At 36.8% G+C, this 17,879-nt stretch overlaps 2 protein-coding genes across 5 annotated transcripts in view; one reads left to right on the forward strand and one right to left on the reverse strand.

The window, feature by feature from the left end:
- LOC134531008 (NPC intracellular cholesterol transporter 2) overlaps window positions 1-15,133 on the reverse strand; it is a 195,951-nt gene extending 180,818 nt beyond the window's left edge. For 2 of the 3 annotated variants that reach the window (XM_063366444.1, XM_063366442.1), the window contains exon 1: window positions 14,932-15,133. In XM_063366444.1, the coding sequence (XP_063222514.1) occupies window positions 14,932-14,975 (44 nt within the window). In that variant the 5' untranslated portion in view covers window positions 14,976-15,133. Of the gene's footprint in view, window positions 1-11,703; window positions 11,906-14,931 lie in introns of all 3 variants that reach the window. The other variant, XM_063366445.1, reaches the window with a different exon arrangement.
- The window catches only part of LOC134531007 (sodium/potassium-transporting ATPase subunit alpha), a 349,143-nt gene that overhangs the window by 71,952 nt on the left and 259,312 nt on the right, over window positions 1-17,879 (forward strand). The window lies entirely within an intron of this gene.

The following is a 17,879-nucleotide window of genomic DNA, read 5'->3' on the forward strand; positions in this document are numbered from 1 at the left end:
GTTGGTGATTTTTTATTTCATATTTTGATAGAAAAAAAAACAAAAATGTAAAAGTATACAGACAATTCGTGTATTATCTTCTCGTGGGTGAAAAATTTTCAGATTCGTAGTGTCGATTAATAAAGTCCCATCATTATTTTAAAAACATAGTGTTCCGCTAACTTCTGATGCTACTAGGGAGGCCCCTTAACCCCTGTTTTTCCGCTCATTTGTTGTTTTGGTTGCTCATAATATAAATTTATTTTGACAAAAAAATTTTGAAGTGAAACTTATTTATTGAGAAGGTAACAATTTTCCGAGCGTTATGAAAATTCCGATCGCATGAGGGTAAATAGCTAGGTATTAGGTGGGATAACCGGGAGAGGAGAGGAATAGTTAGGTACATGGTGGGGGATTTGATAGAGGAGATGGCAGGGAAGGTAGAAATGACGCAGCATACTCGCGCTCTTGCTCTCTTGCTCACTCGCGCACTCGCGCACTTTCATGCGCAGGGTTGTTTCTTGGGAGTGGACGTCGCGCTATCCCCACTCCGGGGCCGTTGGTGCGGTCGGTGATCGCTGGAGCAGCCTTGAGCGGGCTCCACGTGGCGACGCCGCCATGCTGCAGGGATAGGCGGGTCGCGGCGGTAGGAACCCCCGACTTTAGGTGTATTTGGGCTGTTGGCAACACAACGGGGTTTGAGCTTATTGTTTTGCACCATGCTACGGACCATATTCTAAATAAAATATTGTTCTTAATTAATGTTTGTATAATTAATTTAATTACTTGCGTAAATCAGTATTGTTAAACCGTGTTATTTATTACACGCTTTATATTAGCTTCACCTGTATGTTTGTAACCGACTCCTTTGCACTCGATTTTGACCCACTGTAAACGGACAGATTTAATCTAAACTTCGTACACTTATCGAAGACCGGTGACAATACACTAATTTAATAAGTTTATCTCATTATCCTGATTAGGATCGACAGGATTAAATAATTTCTTCACCCAGCCTCTGTGTGAGAGCAAGTGAGACAACCGTGCAGTCGGCGCATGCGTACCGTCTACCTACTTTCCAGTTCGAACACTCTGGGTATTAGTATTATTACAATATATTCTCTTCAGTTGGTTTGTTGGCCGAGCGGATTAAGGCGCGGGTCTTTGATGACGTCAATCCATGGATTCACCGGTCGTGGGTTCTAATCGAGTCCACGGCTGAAAATAATTATTTGTTTTCTTTTCAACAAAAATTTGGGATTGGTGCCGTAAATCCAACTGTAATTCGTCTGGGACTTCGCCAATCCTTCTATTCAAACTAAAAAGTGAAATAGTTAAAAAAAAAAAAAACTAATGAACACGCTTTTAAAGCACATCGAACTAAAAAGTGAAAAATAATTTTTAAAATAAGCTTCAAACAATAATGAATGAAAACTACTAGTATTGTGAAAAAAGCGTGGGGCGCTTTGTTCCATATTTATCGTACATCGAGCGCCTGATGGTGAGCACCCGACATGTCATTGGAAGGCTCTGGGTTTGAATCCCAGTCCGGGCTATCCGAATTTTTCTCACATATTCTATACACTCTCATTGAGAAGGTCCTTTCCTCATCCTTTCTCAATCCTGATCCTTCCCAAAATTCCTGTTACGTAAATGTGGAACGCTTCACGTAATAATTAATCCGTAACACCCATCCTTTCCTGCTTCACAGCATTAATTTCTTACAGTATGTACATAAGACTGGTCGATATCACTTGTTCGTCAATAACCTTATACCATTAAGTCTCACTGTATATATTGATAACGTTAAAATCTTTGAATAGCTTCTAAAATCGAGATTTGACTATCAATACAGCTGTACACATTAATAATTTGGAAAATAATTACAGTTACTTATAGTTATCACAGAATTAATAGTAGATTAGAACAAATAACAGTTTAAAAAATTAAAAAAACACGCATTTATAAATAAACCAAACTAAAAAGTAGAAAATAAATAACAGTTTAAAAAAAATAGAAAATAAATTTTAATAAATAAATATTAAAAATAGTGTAAAATAAAAAAGTATTTTATTAAAAAAAAGCGTGGGGTGCTTTTTAAGATATCAAAATGATAATCCTTCTACTCATATCTGTCAATAAAATAATTATAACTATTGACACCATGCACCCCACGATTTTTTTAAATAAAATACTTTTTTTATTTTACACTATTTTTAATTCAATTGTATTAAAATTTATTTTCTACTTTTTAGTTGGATTTTCTATAAAAGCGTGTTTTTTAGTTTTTTTAAACTGTTATTTTGTGAGTATTGTTTTAGCTGTGTAACTAAATATTTCTGCTGGTATAATGCTTTTAACGTTCTAGTTTGACATGGGTAATTACTTGTTACGAATTATTATTTGATTAACTAAATCACACACCGTATTATAAATGTGAGTCTACGAGAGTGTAAATTTGTTAAGTTCAACTAAGAGGCGTGAATAATTCTTGATCGGAGTGTAGCTGTGGGTGACTGTGGCTCAACAAAGTAGCGTTGAGCTACATCCTATTCGTATGCCATGTTGTCACGTTCACATGTCAGATAACTACCTCAGACTACAACACGTCCATTTGCACAGTTTGTTAAGGAGCATAAACCACCTAATTACCAGCAAACTTCATGTTTAAGAATAATTAAAAATCATAGTTTGTTTTAAGTGAACGAAAAAAAAATAGTACATTTTATTATTCAAAGAATCTACAATTTATGTATTCGTGTGGAAAAGTTATTTCTTTTGAGATCATACCCTTATCCTTATTATTCTCAGTTATTATCTCTTGTTCGATTAAAAAATATTAGTAATTTATCTGTATCTATTAACTAATAAGCAAGCAGTTTCACTTCTGTTGCGCGTGGACTCCACGCACACATTTTTTTCTTTTACTTTAACGAGTTATAAAATCTTGATTTGGGTGCGATATTTGTCATATAAATGCAGCTATAGCAATTTTTCTGTTTTTAAAAAAATATCATCCCCATTTCTACCCTTCTGGTCGAATTTTGCCCAATAAAGAACTCGACTGAAACTGTCCATTATTTTATGTATCAGTTTAAAAGTGATTTGCGCATATTTACGGCAGTGTCCATACAAATGTTGTATGATAAAAATAATATGTAGGTATATAGATATATAAATTTATAAAATATTTTGAGATGGCAATGATTTTGAGGTCTATGGTCAATGAAACGAAAATGTGTAAGTCGCACCATGTAATGGCTACAGTAGGTAGCTGACATAAATGGTGACTAAGCTGAAGTAAATAAACTCTTGTTTACCTTTATGTGTGTATTGTCGTGGAACTTATATCAAATTTGACAGCTCTCAAAAGTAGTACCTTTGGTACCCATATTATCTTTGAAAGATTTGTGCAATGGGAGTGCATGACTTAATGTAAGTTTTTGGACATACGCCATTGCTAAGAACTTTTTCTGTTGAAGAAAAACTAAAAAGTAAAAAAATAAATAAATAAATAAATAAAACCCAAAAAAGACAAAAAACACAAAATTAAGCAAAAAATTGCTGTTGTCAACAAGGATATAAACACCACAAAATATTCCGTAACAGGAATATGGTCAACAAAACAAAGAAAAACAAAGAAATATGTACTAAGAGAACGAAAAAAAAACCCACAAATGATGACGACACAGAACTATTTCTGTATCGTCATTTTTTGTGGTTTTTTTCGTTCTCTTAGTACATTTTTCTTTGTTTTTCTTTGTTGACCATATTCCTGTTACGGAATATTTTGTGGTGTTTATATCCTTGTTGACAACAGCAATTTTTTGCTTAATTTTGTGTTTTTTGTCTTTTTTGTGTTTGGTACCCATTTCTCAAAATGTCACTTGAAAAGCAGCATATGACGTTTATTTACGAACACTGACCACATTAAGGTTTTTTACAAATAATGTTCAGAAAGCACAGTTGCGCATATCTTAGTGAACTATTGGTGTGAAACTATTATTATGTATTTGCTTCACAGAAACTTCATCGGTCCAAGTGCTTTTATTATTAAAAAAATATTTTTTAAATTTATTTATTTGTAAATATAAATTTTTAATTTTGTTTAATGAAATGTCTTATTCCACTCGATTAACAACAGTAGTTTGGCCATTAATGTTTCTAAACCAGATATTATCATTTAAATTAACTGAATAAGTTGTAAATCATACCCAGCTAAATACTCCTCGGCAAATTAAAAACATTACATAGTTAATTCCTATTCTGTGGGAAATCCCCGACTACTGAAAATCCCCATCGTGTGGGAAACACCCATTCTATGGAGAATCCTCCCCCTGTGGGGAAATACCCTTTATGTGGTTAAGTCCCAGTCAGATGTGCAGATGTGCTGGACATCAATTATTTGGTGTTATAACTTTTCTGGTTCAACATGAGTGACAGAAAGCGGGATGTTGTATGGCTGTCATTTGAGCATGGTTAGAACCAAATTAACTAACGTAATAAAAAAAAGCTCGTTTAAACGTAAAAAATTGGTTTAAACAAAAAAAATAGGTTGTTTGGTTTTTGTCCAACCGTGGTCTTCTTGTATTTCGAAACAAGTTTCTCAATATTGATTTGAAGACAAATCACCTAAGGGTTTACTATACCATTAATGTTGAAATTACAAAATAATATCGCAGTGTAAGTATTGAAATACGTTTCTTTATTAAATTTATATAAGTTTATTTTACGATAAATTGTCAAAAACACACAAAAACTTCTTAAGCGAATATTGCATACGTGGTCATGGATCTTCGCTTGACGTAGTCTACAAGTATCTTCATGGTAATTCAAGGTGAATAAAATAGCGGGTGTGGTTTTTTTTAATAAAAAGTATTTATGAATTGGATTTGTCGGTATTAAAATAATTAAATATTGGGGATGTGTGATACTACCGTGGATCCTTCTGTTTTTAAAAGAATCTGCTGTGACCATGTTCGCTGATTTCTCACAAAAGAACATTCTTTTCAGAATATCATATTGATACAGTTTCCAAGACATTTTCCTCAGTGGGGGATGAGAATACTTTGAAAGTCGTCCACTTGGCCAAAAATATGTAGTTTTCGGGACTTTATAAAAAATATATATATATGTAAGGTACCCGTAATATTTAAGGACTGTCCATGTAATTTGCTTTGTTTTTCCCTACTTTAAATTAGTTTAATCGTAATTACGGATGTATAATTTATGTTCAGTAGTTGCACGCACTTAGTAAATTACCGTGATCATAATGGTGATAGGGCTGTAGTTGCGCCCTGTCCGCTCCATTGTGCCTATACTTCAGGCGTACAATTTAAACCTCATTTTCTGAAGCGCGCTGGCCGTCACGCTACTGTGACGAAGAATACGCCCTGGTGTTGGTTCAAGCCCATCTACCACCATGGCGTATAATTTATGAGCACCGTGTCAGTTTCCTAGTGGGGGGAGTTTAATGAGGTCACGAAAGTCGCTAAAGTTCCTAAGAGTCGGTGTTCTTGTCGAGGTAAAGTGATTTCTTTAAAATATTAATTATACATATATATATTTCTTTTGAGTCAGGTAAGTATGTTGCATACAATTTAAAATTATTACGGTCAAGCATTTGAAAATTTTACATAATGGTAATTACGATGTGACAATTGTAATAAAATAAGTGGTACAATTTTGTTACATAAAACTTAGTGCATAATCATTAACGCATAACCATTGACGTAAAACCCTTTAATCCAACATTATACTTTTTTTAACCCGCAAAAATAGCTTCTTCTTTTTTTTTTTTTTTTTTAGCTGGATTCATACAGATAAGACAATCCTTTCAATTTGCAGACAGGAAACGACATCCGGAAGATTGTCATTTCAAACATAAATATTTTAGCTCAGCAGGGATTCAGAACTGGTTATCGTTCAATTTATTATTACTGTTCACCTTTGCAGAGATTTGATTAAATTTATAGGCACTTCTAGGGATTCAAAAAAAAAAAAAAAAAAAACTTAACGGCAGAAGTGAAAGATCACAAAGTGGTTGTAGTCTACACCAATCACTAACAGTGCTGCAGGCAGTGCTGCTACCGCCACCTGTTTTTTCGGTAAGTTACTTGATAGCTAAAATATGATACATATAAATTCGCGATTCGAGTTTGCTAGTACATTACTATCACAAGTTATGTGTAATTTGTGTATTTTAAATATATATATCAACCTGAAAAAAATCAGTTTCCAGTAGAGTTAAGAATCTTCAGAATAATGTGTGTGGTAGGCAGTCGACGTATCCGCAGACACAATGCTTCGCCACACACAATTGCTTGGTATCGCCGTAGAAGTGCAAGTGGAGCAAACATGGCGCCAAACAGCAATCCAATATACTATTCTCTTCTGGTCGTTACACTTCCGTAACGCTCTGGTCGTGACACTTTTATTCTTTAAGCTCTGATGCCGTCATCGCCTTTACTTACCCTGCCTGCTGTAAATAAGTTTTACGTCGAAATAACATCAATTTATGAAAACAATCCTTTACAATTTTAGTGGCGTACTTTCCCTCGTCATCCGTGAAAACGAGGACTGTATATTTGACTTAAAATTTATTTTGCTGTGTAAATTAAAAGACCCGCAGCGGGTCAACGCATGAGATTCCATTAGGCTACGGCCACACGAGCGTGTTTTCACGCAGAGATTCTGCGTGAAAACACGCCAGAAATATGAATCGCAGCAAGGAGAATGAGTCCGGCCAGACGCAGCGTGGATTCCCGCCGGGGAGAGGACAGATAGGCGCGTCTTCAAGGTCGCCCGCAAGAAAATGCACCGCGGCCAATTCGTTGGCGTGATTTCACGCAAAGTTTCAGTCGATGACCGGCCACACGTGCGGGAATTCTCGCCGCGTTCTGTTCTGAAATACTAGGTACCCATTGTAGTCGATATGTTACGACTTCCGGAAAATGTTCATGTAGTTTTTCTTTTCATACCCCAAGACCTTAAAACCATGGTCAACTCAAAAGCACGCGCGCGCGCGTGTGTGTGTGTGTGTGTATATATATATAGTTTAGTTATTTCATGAACATTTTTCGGCACATTCTTCATCACTAACACATTCTCTCATTGCTGTGTTACTTTTTGATATATTTTCTTCCACCATAGACAAAAGTAATTTAATATGAGTTAACGGACATTATGAAGTACTCAAAAAACTTGTCTAGATTTTCTTTTAGTTTATTATGAAAGAGCACAAATTTTCCTTTCGTTGATGTTTCACTCAATATGGGATGGACCCAGTATTTACTTGAATGCTTCCGCCGACGACGACGCCTACGACAACAGCACAGCACTTAAAACCACAGCAGCGTTCTTGCTTAATCTATACTAATATTATAAAGCTGAAGAGTTTGTTTGTTTGTTTGAACGTGCTAATCTCAAAACCACTGGTCCGATGTGAAAAATTCTTTCAGTGTTGGATAGTACATTTATCGAGGAAGGCTATAGGCTATATTATATTATCAATAACATTAGGGATCCTTACTTGAAGTCCAATTTAGAATCAAATGCGTTGGAGGGGGTTAGATACAACATGCAGTACACGTACGAAGTGTGTGTTGACAATGCCGCAGGCGCTAGAAGTTTATTTCCTATTGCCTATTAACATTGTTGCCACGCACTAGATGCCTTATCATTCTTAATTTTCCCATACAAGTAAAAAACACCCGTGTGATATTAACAACGAAGCAATCAGTACCCTCATAAGAGTTCAATTAGTATTTAAATACTTTTTATCACTTTAAATCGCAAACCTAAACAATTGTTTTTTTCCTCTCTCTGTGTTTAATTTGTTTTTTTTTCTTTTACTAGAATTATTTTTATTATTTTTATTTAATTTTCATTTTTCGGACCATCAATCATTTTCCTCGCCCGTTACAATTCTGACAAGGACTTGTATATATATATATATTATATATATATATTTGTATATATATTTTTTATATATATATAAGCGAAATACCACTCACTGACTCACTCATCACGAGATCTCTAAAACTATACACCCGATTGACTTGAAATTTATCATAGTTACTCATTTTGTGATGTACACGCTCACTAAGAACGGATTCTGCGGAAATCCGATCCCAAGGGGAGTTTCAGGGGCGTAATATATCAAAATTTCCAGTTTTTTGTAGGAAATCACCATGGCAACTGCTGTTGCTTTGTTGATGCTTCATTCGTCTCTATGACAATGACTATTTCATTGTTAGTGCAGTCCTCATCACCATTGAAATTTTGCGGGTACTTTAAATATCAAAAATTGCCCTTTTTTTTCAAGTATATATATTTTACAGACTTGAAACTTCACAGTAATGTTCCTTATGTTACGCAGGATGACATTTTCCGAAAATTAGATCCCATGGGTGGTTAAAACCAGGAAACAGTGGGTACTTTGCATGAGAACAGGATTTTCAATTGTTCATGCCTTCTGCGTCTCCATGGCAACGGGCATCGCGCGGCAGTGGCGTACCCACAAGGAGGGGCATGTATAATAAGCGGCGCAAGAGTGATCTGCCTGTAGACTGCCGTAGCGAAGTACGGGTACATCAGTTTTATGTTGCGTGCACGAGTCGGGAAACCATCGGTACATTATACAGCATTGTAATAAAATTTCACTTAATTTTTTTTATTTACCATTACTGTAAATGGGAGATGTGGCTTAATTTTTTTCCATTAGTATAGCCGTGCGAAGCCGGGTCGGGCAGATAGTGAATTCATAATCAAGCCTGCAAAGCATAGATGGGTGCCAGTTCACAATACAACGCTCACATGTGGCCGGGTAGCGGATTCATTCCGCGTGAAATCACGCGCTTAGCTTCAGCGTGAAAACACGCACGTGTGGCCATCGGTCGCTCAGGATCACACGCTGCGTGAAAACACGCTGTAACAGCAGCGTGAAAACACGCACGTGTGGCCGTAGCCTTAGTCTCTGAGATCCCTGTTCGTCTCACTTCTGCCTTCGCGGTCCGAGGCGCACGTCTGCCTCCGTCGCGCACTCCAGCTGGCCTCGTCGCCTCGCAAGCTGTGCGGAAGGAGAGTCCGTCAAAAGGGTTTGTAAACAACTAGTCAGGGGTGCATCTGTGTTAGTGAGGCGGGACGATAAACACGACGCTCGCTGGTGCTTCAATCGCGGCATAGCCTCTGAACTGGCGCGCAGTCTTCTCGTCGTGCTTAGGCCATCTGTGAAATCTGAGCGGTGGATGTCTGGAGTAGTTTTGAAATAGCGTTGTTTTCCCTGAAGTGCGCCCGGATCGGCGGGGCCCTTAATGTTATTGGCAGTTTTCGTAACATAACAGGTTTTAAATTTAAATAATTATTTTGGACACATAGTGTTAACATAAACCACATAAAATATGGTTTTTAAAAATAAAAAAATATAAAACATAATTTAAAATATTTTATGATACGGTCATTCACTATCACCACATTCATTCAGGATTGCTTCGAAATACTGGAAACTAGGCTGGATCCCAACTTCCTAATTCTGTGTTCTGTTGTGAAACGGCGAACTTGCACATGGAAATATGTTTTGATGTAGATCAAACAATTTATGTTCAAAGTGATTAAACTTGGACCTAATAAATTTACGAAGAACCTGAATAATTTATATGAAAATATTAAACAAAAATAATATAAACGAGAAACTCATGTAGAAATATGACAGCGCAAAAGTATTTGTCTAGTACGATAAAAAAAATGTTCACAATCACAAATGGCAAGTCATTACTTGATGATACTTCCCATTGAAATGGTCATTGCTTAAAGTCTTCATTTTTACATGAAATTCGCTTTTTCTCAGTATTGGTTTTATCAGAGCCCAAAGTACTCATTGGTTTTAAATTCTGATTACTGGGGCAGTGTTTGTAAGGTGTGGGGCTTATTTTTCTTCAGCTAGTCATTTTTGACACCTTTTGTATGCGTAGTGTAAATATCTTGCCGTAAATGTGTAAATATCATTGATGCCTAGCTTCGGTACGCTAGGCTTCAGGTTATGCTTTTATTTATTCACAAACACCATACTATCTATAAAACCAGGTTTTAATATAATGGTTGGGTTTTCAAATTGCAGTCATGCGCCCCTATGCAATTATGCATCCATCTCCATATTACACTGTAAACGGGATTTGTTTTGGGATTTTGTTTTTTAATATGAAAAAATAAAAAAAAAAGTGATTCCTGCACATTATGGAAATAAATGTCATATCAGATGGCGCGCGCAGTCTTTGAGTAGGTACTATGAAGTAAATGATAAAACTCTGCATATAAAATAAAAAATTGGTATCTGGTGTATCTTTATAAAACATGGAAGTGTGAATTACTAAGCGAGTGAAGTTGTATTAGGGATCGTCCATTAATCACGTGAGGCTCGAAAGGGGGGGGAGGGGGGAGGGAAAAATCACGAAATATCACAAGGGGGAGGGGGGGGGGGGGGTGTAGAGAGATATCACGTGTATTTTTTTTTCGCCCGATTTCTACTAAACCGAAAAGCGATGCGTGACCTTGACTCGCCGTAGCCAGGCAACAATATCCCCCGCCCGCCGCAACATTAACCACCCGGCTCGGCTTGCCAGTCGCTAGTAAGACTGTGATTTTGGCGCCGAATACATGCGTAAATCACATATAAGCCTTTCCTTGATTATTTTTATGCCAGTGAGAATAAACCTGCAACCTAAATGTGTGTCTGGACATTTTTATCACTGTGCTTAATTTTCCAGAATTAAATTAGATTATACCTATATTTAAAGATAATATTCCGAAAATTTTAAAAATATTTTGCACCAAAAAATACGCGTGATTTATTGGGGGGGGGGGGGGGGGGTGTTTGTCTGAAACCTCACCACAAATCACTAGGGGGGAGGGGGGGTTAAAAATTTGCTAAAAAAAAACATCACGTGATTAATGGACGATCCCTTATAGGTACTGCCATGGTGTGGTTCGTCTCCCCGAGCTAATCCTGTGTCGAGAGACAGCGAGTAGCGCGCAAGACAATGAGCGCCGCGCCGGGTGCATGCCGCATCCCTGGGGCATAGGCGACCCGTGCACCACCAGAGAGAAAAAAAAGTGCAGGAAAAAAACTCCAGGGGGGGGGGGGGGAGAGCTAAAATCAAAGACACGTGACCGAGACCTCCGGTTAGTGAACATTTGGCTAGCTGCTTCCAGATTGTTCGAGTTCTTGCCAACTGCCATGACCGCCACCACAGGCGGGTGGGTATGCAAAGCTAAGTTCCGATCGAACGAGCGACCAGTCCGGTTCACACGAGTGAAGACTACGCCTCGAGGGAGACGACCAGACTCGGTCGCCGCCACGCTGGCCGACGTCACCGAGCCGCCCACGCCCGTTAGACTGTCTTAGGCATGCGTGAGTTAAGTCTGGGTGTGAACGTACAACTTAACGTAAGTAACGGAAGAGTACGTAAGGGTGACAGGCTTTTTTTCCGAGCCAAGACAAGGAGTGATAGTCGCTGACGACACGAATGAGAAGGAAAGAAGGAAGGTGATTGGGCACAGCGAACAAGAAGCGGTCGGTGCAGCGGGCAGTGACTGACGATGGTGTCGGGTTTTGTGGCGACAAATAGACTATACCGGACCAAGGCGTATACCCATTCCCAACGTAACGCCACCGATGAACGAAGGGACGATTGCTAGACAAGTTTCGAACCTCGCAGTGACACTCACCACGGGCACGCTTTACCGTCGCTGTCGCAAGGGAGATGCAGTCAGCTGGAAACACGACGACGCAGTTCACGAGGTACCAGCTCGCTCGGAAGAAGGCTTAGGAGAGTTAGTGGTCGGGCCCTTCATCCAGGCTGACCATCAGCCACGAACAGCCCGCCGGTGTCAGGACAGTCTTCGGCTGCATCCAGGGCACCAGCTGAGCCTAGAGGCAAGTTACGGTTTTTTCACAACCGCATGGTCGGCGGAGTTACGACGAGAAGGGCCATAACTTGTAAGCAGTAACTTCCAGTGTTACTGTTGAGAAGTGATAGTCTAGAACTTTGAGCCGCGAAAGTCAGTAGTCAGATTCAGTATTTTATTTTGTCATCGGTTGGTTCAATTTTAAGTAAAGGAATATCCATAATAATCATTTATGTATAAATATTATTTTCTTGTTTGTTTGTATTTGCAATTTGTAAAAGGAATTGCAGTCAGGGTAATATTTATATTGGCTTTAATTAATTTTAGAAAAACTGCGATGCATGCCTGTTATTTTTATTTTGGAAACTCGCTTGTAAATATAAATTAATGTTCATATTTTAGGTTTGGTTGCGAGAAATCAAAGGTTATGGCATCAGCGCCAAGAGATATTCAAACACAGGTTGTTTAACAGTAAAAGTAGGTTTTATTAAAAAAAAAAATTCCAGTTACGCGTGTGTAACAGCCTCGCAAGACACATCGGGTTCATATCAGATTGCATATTTTGGGAAATGAAATATTCATTATTAAACTGTTCTCGGCATTTAGCCTTCTTGCATTACCTTTTCTCCGTTGTTGTTAGAGACCTCACTCACATACTCTGACACAACAGTACTCTTCTAACATACCACATATATATCATTTTTCGCGCACATAGCATGAGAACTTCCTTCTGTAGAGTACATTTGGAGTTTAATTAAATCTTTTAGTAGCGAATAACAATATCGCTTAGATATTTTCTGAAATTCTTGCACTTACGAGTTCAGGAATTACAAAGTATTTAAGAAAAAAATATTGACAAAGCAGTGTAAACATATAAAGTTTCTTCAAAATACGCATCGGAAAATTAACGTATTAATGGACAATTCAATCAACTTGCAGATTAGTGACAGAAACCTCAATAACAATAGTTTCAGTAGTAGTATAATAGTATAATAATAGTAGTAGTATAATAGTATAGTAAAATATTAGTAGTAGTAGTGAAACACAGAACGACGATGGAAGCATCAGTGGAATCGAAGAGCTGTAATAATGAAGGCGGAAATTTTTACTTTAAACGTTTATTCATGTTTGCTAATCGGTCATTTGATATAGAAGCGGTTCCGTCAGTTGTGTTGCGAGACAAACCATTATATATATATATATCTATCTCCTCTCTCTCCTCTCTCCTCTCTCTCTCTCTCAAGCCACGAGGAACGACAGTACATGCAACTACATCGCTGTTTCGTCAAGTCTTCACTTCATTTTTATGTGATCCAGAAATGTATAAATGCCGTTACTCATATGCTTCAAAATAATTCCATTCTGAAAATAATCACTTCAAATGAAGCGCGATAGTAAATTCATTGGCATTATTTTTCATTCGAAAGATTATTTGTAGATATTCCTAGATTTTACTACTGAAGTTCGTGTACTATCCCAATAAACAGATTTATCGATGGGGGAAATGTTATAGGTTTAAATGTTTTAATCAGATAGTAGAGCAAGAGGTGATACGTATTATGTTGAAACGTAAATGACATACGCTGTTTAGCAAGAGTGGTTTAACCCTAGGCTTTGTTATATATATATAAACATTTTGTGCTTTTTTGAATGGGAATATTTTGTTATATATTCCTTTGAGACGTTAAAATGAGCACGAACTATACGTCACTTGCTTCGCAAGATAGCAAATTTCATCTCTATCATCACCACCGCTGTGGTGCCTTTCTGCAAGTGAATTTTGTTCCTAACCCGAACTCTTCCAGTGTTACGTTTAAATTAAAAACAGTTACATCATATCTATATGTAGGTGTGTGGGTGTGTGTGTGTATATATATTTTTTTTTCCAGGAAGGATAAAATTTTACACAAATATTTTTGGTGTTACTACAGAAGTTTTTAATTTCAAATTCTGTGCTGTGTTAAACAGATCTACTCTTAATTTTTGGTTTAGCAACGTCAGAGATGTATGCTCTATGATTTATTTACAGTTAAGAAAAGAGATAAAGCTTTTAAAAGAGTTATTTAGGCATTTTTAGCTTCACAACTTGATTTCAAAGAATGGGTAATATAGCCAATCAAAAAATTCCGTATACAGAGTCTTTGGAAACAGCTGGATATACGTTTAATGGGTGGCAGAGAATGGTAAAACAAACAATTTTCGCCAAGGAACTGAAGTCCCAAAACACAAGGCTGCGCAGTTACAGGCTCACACACTTGGCACGCATCCAATGGCTGAGAGGACGCGCGATCGTATCGAAATGCTACGAAACCGACGGATGTTTTTGTACACAACGCACGTTGCCATTCTCTGCAGTGGACAGGGCAACCTCCAGAGTGTCCGTGTTTTCCGCAGTGGGCTCGGCACTTGGCAGGCGAGGACCGTCTTGCGCAACGCTCGCCTCGTTAACCGGGGGGTGCTATTTTCGTTGCCACCCGCCGCGCGATAACGACGTCGGTAAACAACGCCGATGCTCTCGGTACTAATTGTGTTCTGGTAGCCCTCGTGGCTGACCCACTAGTGCCCGTGTGAAATTATTATTTTTTTATTGTAATAACAAGTCGGTGGTTATAAATCTCTGTTTCTACTATCCCGTTCATTAAAGGAAGGACGATACTCAACCGGTTTTATTTTACGTTCATTGAGTTCATTTGGTATAATAAATATATGTACTCGGCTCCTCAGCAAAAAAAAAAATATATATATATATATATATATTGGCAGTAAACCTCACACATTACAATACAGGAAGTATATGATTATTTTAAATGGAAGGCCATTTTTTAAAACTTATATTTTACAATTTTATATAATTAGCAAAAAATGTCAAACGTGCTTATAATAATTGAATCATTTGTTGTGAAGAATTCAGGTTAAAAAAAGAAACAAAAATACTTTGTTCCAAAATTGTCCATCCGATTTTCTCAAAGCTATAACATTTTTATGTTTGATAACAAAACCTTCACCTGGATTGTCATCTACGTATAAGAATACGAAACTTTTATTTACCTTTCACAAATGGCAAACCCGCCTTTCCACCAGACGCACGGCATTCGTCTAAAGGCAATCAAACTCGGCCCACTCTCTTGCGAGTATTTCGTGTGTTACTGCTGTTGCAACGCAGCGTCGCAGTTCGCACACAAGTTGTTGGAAGAGGAAGCACGTAGACGAAGTCTTCGACGAGCCCCCAGATGGATAAATCACGTACCCTGAGTTCAGACGACCTTGAAGACCAGTGGCGCAGTGCACGATCTGTACTCGCCAAGTCGGCCGCTCCGTCGGCCAGGAAGCAGCTCATGGTTGAAACGTCTTTTCCCAAGACCTGTGGACCTCCCCTTACACAAACAAACCACCCTCTTCAAACTCTTGGGGTGGCACCGGCGGTAGGGGGCTCCCTGCCGTAATGTCGACGCAAATCACGCTGAGCAGTTGTAACGGTGGTAAAATAAAAATGCTTGATGTTGCCATATCGATGAACATGCGTGCATTTATTTGGACCATACAGTGTAAATGAATATAACCGTATTAAAAAAAACCGTATTAATAACCTTATTAAATCACATCTTATACGTTTATAAGGAGATTGGCGAAGTATTTTGGATGTTACATCACTTCACATTAATGATTTATATATATATATATGTAAATCGTGGGAAAAAATATTATTTTACCTGAAATGACATAGAATATTAATAGAAAGTTATTATAAATGACTACTACAAAAATTTACTGTGATAATTTATAAAATAAAACAAACATTTAATAAATACTCATTTGCAATGCTTTCAAACATAAGCTTTTTTACTTTATTTACTATTAGAATTTAATTTAGTTTCAAACAACAAATAACAATCAATTATGGCTACTAGAATATTTCGAACATGTTGCTTAACCAAATAATGTTACAGTAATTAGAAAAAAAACAGTAAGCAGACATTAAAAACTGTGCAAGTACAAATTCATGTCTAATTTTTTTTGAATTGACTATCACAAACTTAACAGTTACAAGCAAGCAAAATAGTAAGATTCGTATTACCCTTAATGAAAGTATGTTACTTAAACGTAACATAAATGTACGAAATATTATTTTACATTATTAAGTTAATCCTTGAAAACGTAAAGTTTATTTTTTTTTGTTTTAAGCCTTTCGATTTGTATAGGTAATAATGTACTGCATTGTTGTCAGCTTTCATAATTCATAGTCTTGTTAAGATATGGGTAGTAAGTGTGAATAAGGTTTGTAAGCTGTTCTAATTTCTTGATTTTTAGAAAAAAATAATGTGGCAAAGCGAAAATTATAAAACAATGAATTTACTAACGTTCATTTTTATTATTATGTTTAAATCCTGTGGAATGTGTAGTATTGATGACAAATACCATAACACAACACAATCTGTATCTTTAATACAGAAATTATAAAGTAGGTTCAATGTAACTCACATGATATTAAACAAATCACTATACTGACGTGTAATTAAAAACGTTATTCACTTTCACGCATCGCATTTTTGTGCGGTACTTTTGACATTAACATTGTCAAGTTAAATACGTATCATTATGAAATAGATTTAAACTCTTCCAAAGCCTACAAGAAATCATTAGAAACAAAAATAATAAGCCTGGGTTTAGTAAGGGATTATGTGTAAGTCTGTTCCTTGTTTATGTTAATTCCGTGCCAATTTATTATCTCACGGTTTCGTGTATTCGGAGATTATAATCATTGTAATGCCAGTTTTCTTATTTCAAAAGTTGATTTTACTTCGTCCTATGACTATTTTAGTTTACCAAACATATTCCGGGGTTTATAGGGGTCGCTTCTAATAGTTAAAAATTTACTGTTACGTGCTGCTATTAGAGATGAGCAGTATTTACGATAACCGGTATATACAACGGTTATGAAACATTAACCATTTCGTTACATTGCTGTATCTCTGATGAACTGATGTCGAAGAAAGAGAATCTAATTCTCAAATCTGCATATCGCATATCGCCCGATCTAGCGAGCAAATGTAATGCTGGAACTTTAACTTTTGTGCTGCCGCTAGGTATTGCGATATGTGCATTTCATTAAAGAAAGATCAAGTCTTACTATCGATAGCAATAACTATTTTCTGAACGCAACTTTCTGATCCGTGTTCTGTTGTAAAATAATCGTTTAGCAATTTATATTTTTTAAGTTCTGAAAGTAATTAAGCAGTTTTTCAAGTAATAGCAAATATTCAAAGTTACGTTTAATACCAGAGTTCTCTCTACTCGCGATGGACTTAACCATGCCAAGTTCTCGATCGACATAAACAGTTCTCTGCTCGCGATCAACATACAACAATTCCCTGTTCGTGATCAACATAAAACAGTTCCCTGTTCGTGATATATATTTTAACAAATTCTCAGTTATTTGGCAACTATCAGGAAATGGCAGTTATTTATTATTTCGTAATTGTTTGGTTTTAACAGTTTAAAAATTTAAGCTTGTTTCATGTGTGAGTCAGTGGTCGGTCGCCCATCCAAGTTAAGCGAAATATGAGCTTAATTATATAAAATGTTTCATTCATTCAGTTGGTAGAAATTTCTTTGAAATTATGAAAATAAGGTGCTTAGATCAAATTATATATAATTACATCTGCAACTGCGACTAAATTTTATTTTCTTTTGAATGAACGATAAGAAAATTACAATTTCAGTATTAAAATACACCATAATTTTGATGGCTTGTAATGATTTTTAGTAGCTTTGTAAAATTGGAATGGTGAATGATTTAAAACAGACCTTCATGTCCAATAACTGATGACTTTAACCATCTAAATAACCAGTTATTCAATCGGAACTATATCTGGTATGGAAAAATAACCATTTCGCTCATTCCTAGCTACGATTTGCGTTTGGTGGTGGCGAGCTACGTGTTTTTCGTTTCAGGCAGCGAATTCTAGCGGCGGGCACAGAAATTATGTGTATGAATC

Source organism: Bacillus rossius, chromosome 3 (assembly GCF_032445375.1).
Source record: "Bacillus rossius redtenbacheri isolate Brsri chromosome 3, Brsri_v3, whole genome shotgun sequence".
In the NCBI taxonomy this organism is placed as follows: Eukaryota; Metazoa; Arthropoda; class Insecta; order Phasmatodea; family Bacillidae; genus Bacillus; species Bacillus rossius.